The 16,086-nt window shown below is 44.2% G+C and overlaps 2 protein-coding genes across 4 annotated transcripts in view; both read right to left on the bottom strand.

Annotated features, from left to right (window-relative positions):
• LOC126919391 (uncharacterized) overlaps window positions 1-16,086 on the bottom strand; it is a 389,648-nt gene that overhangs the window by 200,860 nt on the left and 172,702 nt on the right. The window lies entirely within an intron of this gene.
• On the bottom strand, window positions 1,019-1,929 carry LOC126919651 (uncharacterized). Its single transcript, XM_050729131.1, has 2 exons — window positions 1,920-1,929; window positions 1,019-1,554 (listed from the first exon to the last, which is right to left on the bottom strand). Exons 1-2 carry the CDS (start codon window positions 1,927-1,929, stop codon window positions 1,019-1,021), a joined length of 546 nt encoding a protein of 181 aa, XP_050585088.1.

Consider the following 16,086-nt stretch of genomic DNA (forward strand, 5'->3'; position numbering starts at 1 on the left):
AATTTTTGAAAATACGCATGTTTCTTTAAAAAATCAATTTATTCAAATTAAGTCTGAAAGGAACAATATTAGGCTTCACATTCAAATAAATTATTAATAAATAAAAAGTCTTTCTTTTAAATTATCACTAAAAAAAATAACAATAACATTAACGGTACAGGATAATCATATCTATTGAGCACATTTTTTGCAAATATACTGAATGTTGTTTGTGCATTTTCCGCATACGATCTTTTTGCAATATAAACAATAATTATTACTTCTATTTTTTGCAATAATCCACTTGGCAATTTTTTCGCACTTCTGACGTTGAAGATGACAGAAATGAAGCATCTGATCTTTGACAAATGTTGTCCTTGTTTTCTCCAGTTAATTCCTTGGCTAAACAAAATATGAATTCCTTTCTGGATATTTTCGATCTGGTGCAATCTTTATATAATATCCACGCGTTTATCGCTGCCAAATCCAAAATATTGAAAAAGACTTGAAGGGGCCATGGAAAACTCCCTGCTTTCACACTATATTTGTGTGCCATCTGGTCAATGACGTCCACACCAAACTTTGTTTTATTAAAAAAGCAATAGTTTCTGGAACACGTTTATAATTGTCTTCTACTTGTATATTTGTATGTTTGATGCTTAGAAGGAGGACTTTTACGTTAGGTTTACTTTTATACACAGTAAGCGTGCAGTTTTCTGATTTATATAAATTTGAGGAAAACAAAGTCATCTTATACTTTTTCCCCTTGAGCATCGAGTTTCATCTTTCTCCATATAAGGAAAACTATTCAAAATATATTTTGTTTGGACATCAACTCCAAACCAAAACTTAATGCCAAATTTATGAGGCTTATTCGGCATATATTGCGTAAACCTGCATCGGGCTTTCGTTGGAAATAATTGTTCATCTATTGAGGTATTTTCATATAGCTTGTAACAGGCCTGGCTATTGCTTATAAATCTGTTCCATATTTCGGATATCAGCGCAAATTTATCTGTTTGTAATCTTTCGGAGGCTTTCAATGATCTCGCTTCATATGCGTTCCGGGCAGAATTCCTAGAAAACTACATAACTCAGCAACTGTGATTGTCCAGTCATTTTTCAAAACTTGATGCGCCTCGGTTTCAGAGCAATCGTTTATGTGTTCCATTATGTGCCTGTCAATTATCAATTCGAAAGCACTAGTTACACAATCCGACATAATATTTCTCTTAGCATAGCCACTAGGATCTGCGATATCCTTGAATATCATAGGAACGGGCGTCCCACTCCTAGATCCGCCTGCTTTCTGTTTTGTCCACTGTGTCCCGTCAATTTCAATTTCACCCATTACATTTTGGGATGTGCTTGAAATGCTCGTCCTTTCATCCTCGGAGTCAGAACTATAAAAAATACGTATCCTTTTCTTGTTACGACACACTTTCAAGAAGTTTTCCTCTTCACTATCCGAAGATCCTTCTGTCTCTCCACTTTCAGTGTATTCAGAACTTTCACTGTCAGCTTCGTTTGGGCCTAATTCATATTGATCTTCTTCGGAGATATCCTCAGAACAATCTTCATTGATGTTGACAATTTTATTCAATATCTTATTATATCTCCTGGATTTACTCATGATTGCTAGAAAAGGGGGATTGGTCAAAAAAAGAAAATACTGTACTCAAATTCAATTATCCTATTGTAAATACTTACAATAAGTGGAGACAATAATGGGAAATATCTACAATAACTGAAACTTTTGCACACTATCTTTGAAAAACGGATTGTTTATGAAATCAGCTAAGCCGTCAATTTGATGGGTCTCGTAAAGATAGATATATACGAAACGCCCGTAAACCTAGTGTTAAGAACATACATATAATTATTTCACTTAGTATTAGGTTGTCCGAAAAGTGTCTTTCTTTTATAGACACGTGTTTTACAACGACACATCTTTATGCAAACATGAAACCTAATCTGTCGAACGTTATGATCTTTATCTTGATAAAACAAAATGGATCATACGTAATTCGATAAACTCATGTAAAACGGAAAATGTTGTGCATTCATTATTTCCTTACAAAACGAAAGAAACTTTTCGGACGACCTAATGCTATTATGTATATCGATACAGTTATAATCATCCTGTATCAGAAGTACCTACAATGTTGACTATATAACGTACTATAACTTTGCTTTCAAATATTGCAAAAGATGTGTAACTATTATTTATACTACTATTGCATATTATAACACCAATATCACCATATATTCTTATTATTTGTAGCGGCACATGAATCTGAGGACGACGCGAATCGAGAGCGACTCATGTTGTTATTTTGCCTCGGGACATTGACACCGCCTTGACACACGAAATGTAACGATAAATAAACTCCGGGCAAAACAATGTCGCCGCTACGTGCAACCGTCGAACAGAGACGAATTTGAATTTTCCGATTCTCCCCTGACCAGTATAAATAAGCGGACGCGATCACAAGGAAGGGAGTTATAGTCAGTTGTCGATCAGTTATCAACGAATTATCAGCGATTTAATTAACGAGTCATTAGCGATCCTATTTTATGTCTTATACACTGTACGAGCGTCTCAGCAAATATTGTCTATACATTAATTTATTTATCATTTTAAATATATTCGTCAGTTATAACAACGAACTATCTCGTCATTAAATCTCACCGACCAACCATTCCCTACATATTAGATACTATCTTTAGGTTTCACGAAAATATACTTTCTTGTTAACGATTAAAATACGTAAATTCTAAAATATTGGATTTCGTATATTTTACGTTAATATTCAATACGATTGGAAATTCGTATCTCCAGAATGCAAATAAATAGTTACTGAAAATAGGTACATATGAAATATACGTATACTTATTGTCAGAGAAATGGAGGGAACATTTCGAAGTATAAAATATTGATATCTTACATTCAAATCGGATAATGATTAGTTGAATTCGTATATGAAAAATTCAAGATGTTAACCACACATTGAATATGTTTTATTATTAACATTTTCCTCTAGTATCTAGTTAAAAGAAATCTACTAGGTAGCAATGCATTCGGGGAGCATGAGGCGGGTATGGGTTCTCAGGGCATAGGACCATGCTCTGGGAAACCCCGATGGATCTGATGTTCTCCTATAGTCGGGTGGTGGCTGATCGGTGCCTTTGGCACCCGTCAGTTTGCTGATCCGGTGCGGAGAACTTCGGAGAAGTTGGTGGGCCCATGCCTGTCAAGACCACTCACCTCACCTTCTCGTGGGGCTCCCCGTCACCCTGCACCGGCTTTGACCGGGGCAGGGTGCGAAAGAGTGTGTGGCATCAGGACGGATATCTACGTTGACGACCCGGCGATTAAGAAGAAAAAAAAAACTACTATGGATTTACGAAAGGACAAGAAACACGTTTACGGTACAGGGGAGGGAGACCCCAGTACCGGCGCAGTTGCGGGTAGTAAAGTGGGCCTCACTGCGTCGTCATTTCACGACCACGGCCGTTCGGGGGTAGACCGTCAGGCCCCGGGATGTGTTTATGCATCTGGCGAGGATGTAACACAGAGAATGGAGGTAGCGGAGAAGGTTAGAGAGCCTCCAAGGAAAGCTACGAGGGGTGCCCGCAAAACTTCGGAGAGGTCGAAGAGTTTGTTTCTCGCTCCGGCCATGGTAGCTGATGCCACGTCACCGATGGCAGGATTACTGCGGGCACAAGCGAGGTCCGACGACGAAGAGTCGGTCGCTTCGCTCGCGTCGCGCTCGTCAGTGGCTTCGACGGCTTCCAGGGGAAAGAAGAGGAAGATCACGACTACAGCCCCGGAAGCCCCGGAAGCCCCGGAAGTTTCCCAAGAACTGACGATGCAAATAAGGACGAGCTCGGCGGCGGACATCAGCGCCGAGCTAACGAGGCACGTCTCTCAATTGATGAAAGTTGCGACGACATCGTCCAACCTCAAACTGACGTACATTAAAGCGTTGAAGGACGCGGTGAGTTACATAACCGCCGCGTGGCTGAATGAAACGCTGAAAAAGGCGGGGCCAACACATAGCAATATCGGAGCTGCGAGACTGGTAGAGGCCAGACTATCCGTGCTGGAGAAAGAAAACGCAGCCCATCGCAAGGAGCTAGTGAAAATGGCTGCTTGCGCCCACGAGTGCCTGCGATGCAGCGGCTTGGCTTCCGAGCCTGACAGCACCGAACGAGAAGGTAGGGGCGACAGTGCGCGACTCGCTGCCCTGGAGAGGAGGATCGAAGAGATCGGACCCTCCATAATAAGGGCCATTGAGGAGCGTTTCAGGGACCGACATCACAGCCCTGAAGCGCGAAGAGGGACGAGCCACTCAGCCACCCGGCGTATCACCCAGACGACATCGCTCCCGAGGGAGCAGGAGAATGGGGAATGGAAGGTAGTGGAGTCCAAAAGCTCTAGAAGAAAGAAAAACAAGAGGAGGACAACCGCCGGAGAAGCGGCGAAGAAAGGGGCGACTGCGACTCCACCGGCGAGAGGCCAACAACTCCCAACGAGGACGACAGGCGCGCCTAAATCGAACATCGTCGCACCGAAGAAAGGACCAGCGCAGACGCCGAAGACGGCCATCCTCCCTCGTACACTGCGAACATCTGCGGTGACTGTAACTCTGAACTAGGGGTTAAGGATGTCCTACGCCAATGTAATAAACACGGCTAGGCAGAGCATCCCCCTTGCCGAGATCGGCATCTAATCGCTGAACATGAGGAAGGCGATGACGGGCGCTATTGTGATAACGGTCCTGGAGAACGGGACAGGGAGAAGGCATCACGGCTTGCGACGCGCTTCGCCAAGGTGCTAGAACCGGCCACGGCGAGAGTGGCGGCTCCAACGAGGACGGCAGAGCTGAGAGTTGTCAGGATAGATATCTCGATAAACAAGGAGGAACTGTGGCAAGCACTGGCACAGGCCGCAGGATGCGGCGGCGCGGAGGTACAGGTCGGGGAGATCGGCACCTCCAGAGGTGGCCTCGGGCCAGCCTGGATCAGGTGCCCCGTAGTTGGAGCACGGAAACTAGCCCAGGCAGGCAAAGTTATCCTGGGCTGGTTCACCGCGAGGGTCATAGCCATCCCGAGGAGGCCCTTGCAATGCTTCAAGTGCCTGGAACTGGGACACGTACGGACGCTACGTGCGGGTCCGCCGTGGATCGAGGACACCTATGTTACAGATGCGGTGAAAGCGGACATCGCGCCAGAGGCTGTTATGCCTCGGCACCCAAGTGCCCCCTGTGCGAGTCGCTCGGGGCTCCCGCCAACCACAGGATGGGTGGAGGAGCATGTGTCCCCCCCCCTCAAAACCAAGAGGAAACGACCCGTCCGCGAACCAGCGGCGGCGGCAAAAACGCAAGACAGTACCGCCGAAGCAGCCGTAGATGGCCGGGAGAAGGCCATGGAGTTGGCCCAATGAATTCAAGAGGCTCCTCCAGAGTAACCTGGGAAGGTCGGGACAGGTGCAAGACCTGCTCTTCCAGACTATCCGGGAGAGCGAGATCGCCCTCGCGGTGGTGGCTGAGCCGTGTCGCGTCCCTGACGCGCCCAACTGGGTCGGGGATCTGGATGGATTGGCAGCCATAACCTGGACAACAGCGCTGAGCGTTGTGCTCGACCGTGGCAGCGGCTACGTCGTGGTCGAGTGAGATGGAATGGCGGTGGTGGGCGTTTACATTTCTCCCAACAGCGGCCTGGCCGCGTTCGAGGACTTCCAGGACGGGGTTGGCGAATGCGTCTGAACATGCCTTCCCCGCCAGGTGCTCGTCCTCGGGGATTTCAACGCCCACTCCTCGCAGTGGGGAAATGCCAGGACGGACGCTCGTGGGAGAAGTCTATCCGATTGGGCTGCAGAACTCGGGCTCCTACTGCCTTCCTCGGGCAGGGCGGCAGTCTCCGTCTCCGCCTGGAGCTGGGACGCACGAAGAATATCGGGAAGCGTCGACGAGGAAGCAGAAAGTCTCCGAAGGGACATGAGCGCGGCGTGTGACGCCTCCATGCCACGCTCCGTTCCCAGCTATAGACGCGACCAGTGCGTATACTGGTGGACTCCCGAGATCACGGAGACCCGAGCGAGGTGCGTTCGGGCCCGCAGAAGGCTCCAGAGGGCGCGTCGTCGTAGGCGGACACGCGACGAGGAAGAGATCTCCCGGTACTACGAGGCGTACAGAGAAATTAGGCGCACTCTGCAGCGGGAGATCAAGATCGCGAAAACCCGGACCTGGACGGAGCTGACAGAGTCGGTCGAATTCGATCCCTGGGAGCGGCCTTACCGTCTGGTGACGAAGAAGCTACAACCTCGGGCTCCCCCACTGACCGTGAGAACGGATCCGGCGTTGCTCGCAAAAGTCATCGGGACTCTGTTTCCACGGCGAGACAACGACGCTAGGCAGACAGGGCTATCCTCCCCCTCCGACGAGACGACGGAATGGAGCGAGGAGCTGCGAGTGACGCAGGAAGAGCTCCTCGATGCGACAAAGAGGATGGCCTCCCGCGACGTGGCACCAGGTCCGGATGGAATTACAGGCCGGGTTTGGGCAGAGTCAATGACTACCTTGGCTCCCCGCCTGCGACACCTGTTCACCAGATGCCTGAGGGAGGGTGTTTACCCCCGGATATGGCGAACGGCAAGACTGGTCCTGCTGAAGAAAGAGGGACGCCCGTTGGACTCGCCGTCCGCGTACAGACCGGTGAGCCTTCTCGACGAGGTAGGCAAGCTGTTCGAAAGGATAATCGCCACCCGCCTGGAGACCCACATGTCAGAGCGAGTGCCTGGATGGCACGACAGCCAGTATGGCTTTCGCCGAGGTCGCTCGACGGTGGACGCGGTTAGGCGAGTGAGGTCCATGGCGGAAGACATGATTTCCCGAGGCGGGGTGGCGTTGGCAGTTTCCCTGGATGTCGCGAATGCCTTCAACGCCATCCCCTGGGACAGGATAGTGGAAGCCCTGGAACATCTGGAGGTGCCACCATATCTCGTTCGGGCCATTCGAGCGTATTTAAGCGACAGGTGGGTCGCGTACACCAGCAGGAACGGAGAAGAGAGGAAGCCAGTCGAGCGTGGCGTTCCACAGGGCTCAATACTGGGAACCATCCTGTGGATCACGGTCTACGACTCGGTCCTTCGATGCCCGATGCCCCCGGGAACGGGCATGGTATATTACGCCGACGACACCTTAGTCTTGGCCGGGGGACGCTGCTAGTACAAGACTTTGAACATCACCGAAACAGCCGTGGCATGCGCGGTGCGTGCCATCCAGATGCTCGGTTTGAGCGTGTCGCCGGCCAAGTCCGAGGCCATGTGGTTCGGCCGCCGCCGTAGAGGAACTCCTCCTCCTGGACTGTCCGTGAACATCAACGGGGAAGAAGTCCCGGTGAGATGCCAGATGAATTACCTGGGTCTCATCATCGACAACCAATGGACCTTCAGGCCGCATTTCGAGATCCTGGTTCCAAGGGTGACAGCCGCAGCCAACGCCTTATGCGGTTTGCTGCCAAACATCGGGGGAGCAGGGGTCGGAGTACACCGGCTCTACGAGGGAGTGGTCCGGTCCAGAATCCTTTACGGAGCCCCCGTATGGGCCGAAGACCTGATGGCGAGTCGCCGCAGCTTACTCTTGTTGAGGAGGTTGCAAAAAACGATCGCCATCCGCATAGTGAGAGGATATCGGACCATATCCTACGCGTCGGCATCCGTGCTGGCGGCGTCCCCACCGTAAGAGTTACAGGCCCTTGCGCTCCGACGGGTGTATGAACACCTGAGGGACCTGGGCTCGGACGGGCTTACGCTGTCCATCGCCAGCCGGCCGGCCCAAGACGTCCGGACGGAGGCGAATCTAGAGACCTAGGAGCGATGGCGCTCTCGGCTGCTCGAGGATGATGCTGTGCGGCCACACCGAGGCGTTCGAGCCGTCCTTCCCAATTGAGAGGCTTGGAGGGACCGAGGCGGAGTTCCGCTCACCTACTGGATCACGCAAATGCTCACCGGCCACGGAGTATTCGGCGAGTTCCTGCTAAGGATTCGGAGGGAGGCGACATCCATCTGTCACCACTGCAAGGAAGAGGAAGACACGGCGCAGCACACTCTGAAATTCTGTCCAGCGTGGGAAGAACCGCGCCGTATCTTGTGACTCGCCATCGGCGAGAGATTGGCCCCCGAGGCTGTCGTCGGGGCGATGCTGAGGGGGCACCACGAGTTCATCGCCGTCCGCTCCTACTGCGAGCAAGTTATGCGCGTGAAGGAGCGAGCGAAGCGGGATAGGGAGAAGAGACAGGATCCTGTCAGGCTGCTGTACCCAAGGGACCCTGCACGCCGCAGGGTTGCGGAACCACCACCACCGCCCGTCCTGGGTGCGTTTAGGGAGCCGTCACGCCGAGGAGGGTCTGGGCCCTCCCCGGGCTTGCACGACGGTTTGGGGAAGAGGTGTTAGGGGGTGTGTGGTCCCCCCTTAGCGGCCCAGGTCAAGACAAGGACGCCTCCCTTAACAACAAACGGGGAAACGGCGCAGTGACATGACTAATTATTTATAATAAGTTAATAAACTTATTAACTTATTACAGATAAGTATAATTTATAAATTCTAATATTATAAATAAGTAAATATTACTTATTAGAAATGTCTAGTTGAATCAAGTGCTCAGGTTTAACGGATAGTGTTTTTTAGCCTGCGGATCTGGTTCGACGTATTAAGTAATTTAGTAATTAGGGGCTTTCGATGTTTGTTGACTCTTTTGCACTCGACAACAAATATACCTATCCACCTCAAATTGATGACCTTGACGTGATCTCTACAGCAAAAAGAGGTGTGTGACTGTAATAGCGCTACCGAGACTTCCATCATCGCGAATCTACGACTGTGGCAAGCTGGACCTACACCGCTACGATGAACACGGAACAGCCCTTCGATCTTCAGAAAACCACGACACCTCATCTCCGATCGACACGCAAAAGCAGGTGAGCATGGAAATCACCACCAGCACATCATACTAAAAAGAGGAGGAACAGAGGCCTACGACCGTACGCGGAACGCCCCGCACCGTACCAACAAATATCCACCGCCACATCGAAGACTTGGCGCAACTTCCGCACGGGTTCGACAACAAAAGACTGACGTCTTGCCCCGCATCGAAAACGACAAATTCTGATGCCAAAGCTCTTGCAACCGCACAAGGAGACAACAAGCGAAGTCGTACGACCATATGCATAACACAAAGAGGAAAACGTTATCACTGATAAGGGGATACTGTGGCGGTACTCGACACCAAATATACCCATCCACCTCAGACATTTTTGAAGGTGCTACCAAATGATAGGAAATTTAACAGATTTGCAAATTGCACGAATTATGTAAATACTATAACAAATACCATGATATAAGTCAAGAAAAAGAATATTATACTAAACCAGGTTTGGGGTATAGAAGAGATAAAATTCAAGAAAGATTTTAAGTTAAGAATTTACATCGTATGTATTAGACATACTAATGCTGAATGTGCTAACATATAGTGCAAAAATATGGAGTTGGAAAGAGACAAGGGAAGTGTAAAAGATACAGATAAGCTACTTAAAATGAGCATCAGATCTGGATAGATATACACTGGAGTTCATAATACCAGAAGAGACACAAACAGAGACAAAATAAGAATTAAGACAGGACAAAGGACAATGAAGTTCAAGGAGGAAGCAAAGGAAGAAGAGCGAAGAGAATTGCTACAAAAACATACATAAAGGAAAAGGAAGAAGGCTGAATGATAATGGGATCGAGGTATGAACAAACGGAGTATCCAATTAGGGGTCGAACAGCTTAGAAGCGAAAAGTAAGAAATAATAACAAAGCTAACAGAAAGGGACGGAGTATACCAAAGACAAGGGCAATATAAGTAAATAAAATAGAAAGTGCAAAATATAAAGTAAGGTATAACCAGATAAGGAAAAATGAGCGTGCAGCGTCTCTGAAAAGAACCGGGCATACAATTAATCGAAAGCTAATAACAAGGGCAAGTTGTAATAATATAGAAAGATGAAATTGATTACTGGAAAAAAAAAGAAGAAAAGAAAGTGCGAGATTTCCCATGAAAGATGCAGCACGCTGGAGCGTATGGTTAGAAAATACAAAGAAAGAAGTGGTAAGGGGGAACTTGAAAATGAAGGACATAATGAATGATAGGGAAAGAGAAGAGGTAACAAGATGGTTGAGGAAAATGGAGAAACGGAAGAAGGAGGAAGAGAAAAAAATATATGCAAAGGTGTGTGTATGCGTGCGCTTGTATGTAGGTATGTATAAGTGTGTTTGTGTATACGTATAGTTGATAGACTAAATAAATCAACATTGTAAAAAGACTGTGAACAAAGCCCTTTTCAGAGCTGTGAGGCCGGAGAAAAAGATTATTTGTATATATAAAAAATACTGCTGATATTTATATATATAAAATACTGATGATGTCAGATAACTTTTCGTAGCCACTGCATAGTTGGTCTGAAGTCAAACTAGTGAATGAAGCAAACGCTAAATAATAAATGATCTATTCTAGTGGAACGCGCAAGAATGTATCGCTCATTGACAATCTTTTAAAATTACATTATTGCAATAAAATCACATATTCGTCTCTGCAATGTCTGAACTACAAAATCAAATCAGATGATACACACGTAATAATTATATGCATATATAAATCAACAAATCGCGGGTTATAATCTGTATGCAACTTTATCTCTTTGTTTCCAGAATATATTTTCAATCGCGATTAAATGCTCTCTTGGGGTGGCATCGAATCGCGACGAATATTCGACGAGCAGAAAGTTTTTAAGCATCGCCGGAGGCGCGACGCTGAAGTTGAATGATTTAACTCGAACGGAAAAGGAACCAAGCGCAAAAAGCGAGGACCGATTGAAAAGTGGAATGGCCGTGGAAGAGATGAGGAGAGAAAGAGAAAGCAGAGCCAGCGCGAGAAATGGAGATCGTAGAAACCTTTTCAAGAAGACAAGAAGACCGTCGCGTAAAACATAAGTTTCGCGAGAAGAAACCTCGGAGTGATGGTAAACTTTCGAACGGACTTCCTTTTCCAACATGAAGGACGCTCGTGAAATACCGTCGCCTGTCTCCTTACGATTTCGTGTTCAAACGTAGAACTTGCGGAGTAATCGATTTAAAACCGAATGAAATTAAAGGGGAATAGAAATTCCCGTTTCAGTTGAGTAGTTTCTTCCTCTTTATTAATATGATAATTGGTAAGTTTTCAGTGGCGCCAGTTCATGACAAAGACTTTTCTCTGTGAAATAGTGATTCAGTCTTTCAACTCATCCGTAACCAAAACTGAAGGATGAAAATTATAAATTGAATACATAGTCACTGACTGGCTGGTTCGAGATTTCAGATCGGTACTAGGTCTCGCGTTGTGTTGATCAGTTAGCTGTTTTTGACGAGTATACTCATCATGAAGAAATGCTAATATTTTGTGTTATGACGAGCCCTGTCAGTAATAAAATTAAAAAGCAAATAACACTTCATCACAACTTAATTTTATATTATAACAGCTATACATACTCTGTGTTTGACGTGTACTTTTTCGTCTACTTTTTACGACACATTTTAGGTATACGCTTTTCAAAGAGGTCGCAATAGTTAAGTGGTTAAGAGACTCTTATATTCTATAATACATTATATAGTTTTTCTTTCCCATTTTAAAATTTAACAAACTAGAAAAAGAAATAGAAAACTCATGAACGTTATCAGATTGTTTAAGATTTCGAATTTCATAAAAATTTTTGAATATCCTCTACAGTTCTCCTTACAGGAAAATCCTGTCGATCATAAATCTAACTTTAATTCAATCATAAAAGAAAAATTTTTTTAGCCTATTCTTTGCATTTTAAAAAATGATACATGACGGTATAAACAGGACGAGAAAATATGGTGCGTGATGCATAAGAACTTATCCAAAATACACAGAAATGTGAACAAAAATGTGAACAAAAATTTGCTAAACTAAATATATTAAGAAAAATGGCTTCAATCAGTTATTAAACTTGATTAAGGACTTCTCAACAATCTTAACGTTAATAATTGCATTAACCATTAAACCACACATTCAAATATTAAATATTTAAAAACAATCGTAACCCCAAAAGAGCAATAGAAAATACTCCGGAATAAAAAAGTTACATTTCCTTTACCAGCTTTTTGCGTCAGTTATTTCCGTTCCTAATCAACGGAATTGTTTACTTATACGTAACTAGAACAGCGCCACCCATTGCAGGAATAATGGCGATACATCGCGACTGCACCCGGCCAAAAGTACAGAAACGGAAGCAGAAGGATTGCTTCCTTCCAGTAACTCGATTACCCTCGGAATGCTGCAATCAACGAAAGAATCGTTGTTCGTGTGTGAACCCGAGAGTACGTGTAGTCGAACTCGTCTATATCGTCGGACATCCTCGTGTTGAGTCCACGAAACACTCGTGAGAGTAGTTAGCGTTTACGACGCAATCGCTTTTAACAGGTCACCGAAGAAACGACTGCTGGTTAAGGAACGACTCGTGGGGAGCATCGCTACGAGTAACTATCCCAGATCACTTCGCTTTTCAATTACATCAACCGTTGTGAAACTGTCATTTAATCAAAGTTTATTCAGCAAAGGTTATCCATTTTGAGCCACATATCTAGGAGTTTTATCGAAATCAATGATTTATGATGATTGATTTAAAATAATTCTACAAATTTCTTGTATTAGGAATGATAAGATTATCTGTGTATTTTTAAATATATCGTAAATAAGAATAAATAGAAATTTATTGGTAGATATGTACATTGCACATTTCGTATCACAAAATAATTTATTACGTATACATATAGTAAAAAGAAAATGTTTATTTCGGTTAATTTATACTTTATATTTGTGTTTATATTTGTCGGTTTCTTCGTTCATTATGTATTTATATTACTAAAGAATCAATTTTTAGGTTAGAAATATCGATTATAACAAAAACAAATTTTATTTATAAAAACAAAGTTAATATTATTTAAATAATATTATTATGTAAATAATAAAATCAGGAAAAGGTGCAAAACTTGTAGGTCTACGTTAACCCAGTCACAGCTATTTGATAGATAAAAGATATTCGTGGTACAAGAAAATAGATTTGCTAGTCTTCACATTGTTAAACAAACAAATATCCAAGTTAACATTAGTTTCTATCTGACCTATTCTACTAACTACAGCATTTTCATGGTGCAGCACCAACATAATCAAATAATTCGGTAAATTAGATAAACATAAGTTTAGATAAATCCCTATTGACCCATTTTCTTTTGTTGCTTACTCGATGTCTGATCAATATCGGTCTACTGCACTAATCGCTCGCCTATCGACGTATCTGTTCTATTAATCACGATTCTATCATATACACCTCACTATTATAGCCAATATGCCTGACAAAAGGACATCACATTCTACTAATGATCACCTAAACATTCATCTAAGTCTGCCTAAACACGCTGACGTACCACAGAACGATGATAGGAGCTCGCTTCTATTTCTAAATTAAATCATTCCATTTGCATGCCATTGAGTCACCATTATCGTTTGAACCACGGCCATAACACGGTACAGGGAACGAATTAAATCTCCCTCTTTCACCGTCCAAAGAGGGGTCAGAGTAGCTGTTGGAACATTCGAGGTCATTTTACCGAACAACGAGTTTCCTCCAGGCGCATACAGTTACGGCTGGCAATAGCAAGTTCGCCGGCGGCCTATAACGTGGCCATAACTTTCACGAGTGAACATGGAACAACGATAGATGCGTGGTTAGACATAGGTACGTGAGGTTACCGCGGGACCGCATAATAAGGTTCCGTGTACGGCTAACGAATGAAATTAGAACAACTTCCGGCTGAAATTGTCCAAAGTTATCAAGTCTCCGCGTTCTAGCTGCTCCTTTGTGCTAAGATGCAAACTGAGATCGTTCAGTTGAACGAAAATTGACAAGCTATATCAGAACATAATGTGAATAAAATAAATGTGGCAAGCAAATTCCAATTTCTTCGAATTCGTTGATCTACGTCTTAATAGATATACGTAATGAACAGTATACATATAAACGACAATTAAATGTCAATAATTGAATGTAACAAAAATATCATAAACTCGAATGCAAGAAAGAAGCGGATAACATAGGAGCATTTTCTGAGACACTTTCCTAAGTTCAAGAAAAACAGTCACCAGTGTCATCACACTACGTAATTCTCCGGACGAAGAAACTTCCGACAATCAACATGTAAAGTGGAAATCAGTGAGCAGCAGCGGAATACAGATACTAAGTATTAACGTGTAATCCAAGAGTGAACTCGCCAGTGAAGGTAAACCAAGATACCAACCAACAAATCTGGTCAGACCTGGCAGGCAAGATCTAACGACTTGCAGCAACTCGATTCCACGCCAATCAGATAATCATACAACTTTTCAACGAAAGCAATGAAAAATTCAAATATTTATAGTTCTGTAAAATAACGTTGAAGTTTCTCGACCGAGATGAAAATTTAAAGATTATTATTTCAAGCTGGATTCTCTGGATTCGATTTAAATTTACGGCAACCGCACGCCATTAGTTGCGCTCCTTCACGGAACTGTGTATCGTTAAAGTTTCGCCGTCAGGTGTGCTGGGTAAGTTTAACTTTAAACAGCATCGATTATTTAAGATCGAGAGGAATCGTACACCTAGCGAGCAAACGGAATCACAACGAAAGCTAGCTAACTGAAGGAAAGTTGTTGAAATTTATTTCCACTTGCGCAGACCATTGTTTGTTATCACGTTACGAGGCCTGGCCGCATTAAGCTCTAGCTGAAGTTACGAAAAGACTTGTTATTGGCTGGTGACTTCGTGCACAGACGGCAAAAAGTAATGTACAATTCGCGAAGAGTTTCAGAGAAATGGCTGGCAGTATTGAAAGCATTTTGTTGGGTTAACCCTTTCGCTTCGGGTGCCGCTTATAGACGCGAGATGACCTGTGGGTACGAGCATCGCTTATAGACGACATCCACGAAATGACCTGTGGGTACGAGCGTCGCTTATAGGTGAAATCCACGAAATGACCTGTGGGTACGCGCGCCGTATATAGGCGGCGACCACGCGACGAATCCTCGGTTCGGCACCTCATATATCGAGCATACACCAGTGCCATCTGTAGTCAATAATATATTTTTTCGTTATCGGCAGAACATTTTCTGTTGATTTTATTGATATATTGGATTAATCACTTCTTAAAAGTTATTCATTGTTGAAACAACACCAAAACGTTTTACGCAATATATTTCAAACATTCAAACGATCGTATACTGTTTCGTGCTAAAAAATCTGTTAAATCCATTGACAGTGAAACGATATTTCATATACGGTTCTTACAAGAATTATTGATATTTAAGACTTAGGAAATCGTATATACAGCAACCACGTACACTGTACGCATTTCTGGCACGCGCTTCCGTTCAGTGACAGTACTTCGGCGGACTGGACTGCCGAAGCGAAAGGGTTAAATCTAGGACGTGAAAAAGCAGCAATGACAGCTTCGTAGGAATTGGTTTCCAGAGACAGAAACCTTTTGAATCTTTCGTTTGAGCTTGTCCTAATTGTTTCTAAGATAGTCTCCCCAATTGAATAACTTTGAACATTTGATTTATTAATTTACTCCCGAACGTATAGGAAGCATGAGATTAGACATCCATAATACATATTGTTTTCAGTCTATACTTTATCCATAGCAGTTGCAGGAGAACGCAGACATATCAATAATTCATCCAAGTAAAACAAATTGAAATCTCTCTCTGTGAAGTTACATAAGGTGTCTAATGTTTCATGTAACATCTTCATGAAAAAATCTTCTCCGTATTAGCTAATATTTGAGAAAATGAATCATTCCAGTTTTTTCTTCAATAATGTCACAGTTCTCAAGACGGGATGACAAATCCCAAAGTGGAGCACATTTTTATGATACACCGTCATGTAAATTTTTGAAACGTAACACGAATAGACGCGCTCATAAATATGTGAATGAGCACTACGACGAAGACATGAAGTAAGAAAAC

This window comes from Bombus affinis, chromosome 8 (genome assembly GCF_024516045.1).
Source record: "Bombus affinis isolate iyBomAffi1 chromosome 8, iyBomAffi1.2, whole genome shotgun sequence".
NCBI classification, from domain to species: domain Eukaryota; kingdom Metazoa; phylum Arthropoda; class Insecta; order Hymenoptera; family Apidae; genus Bombus; species Bombus affinis.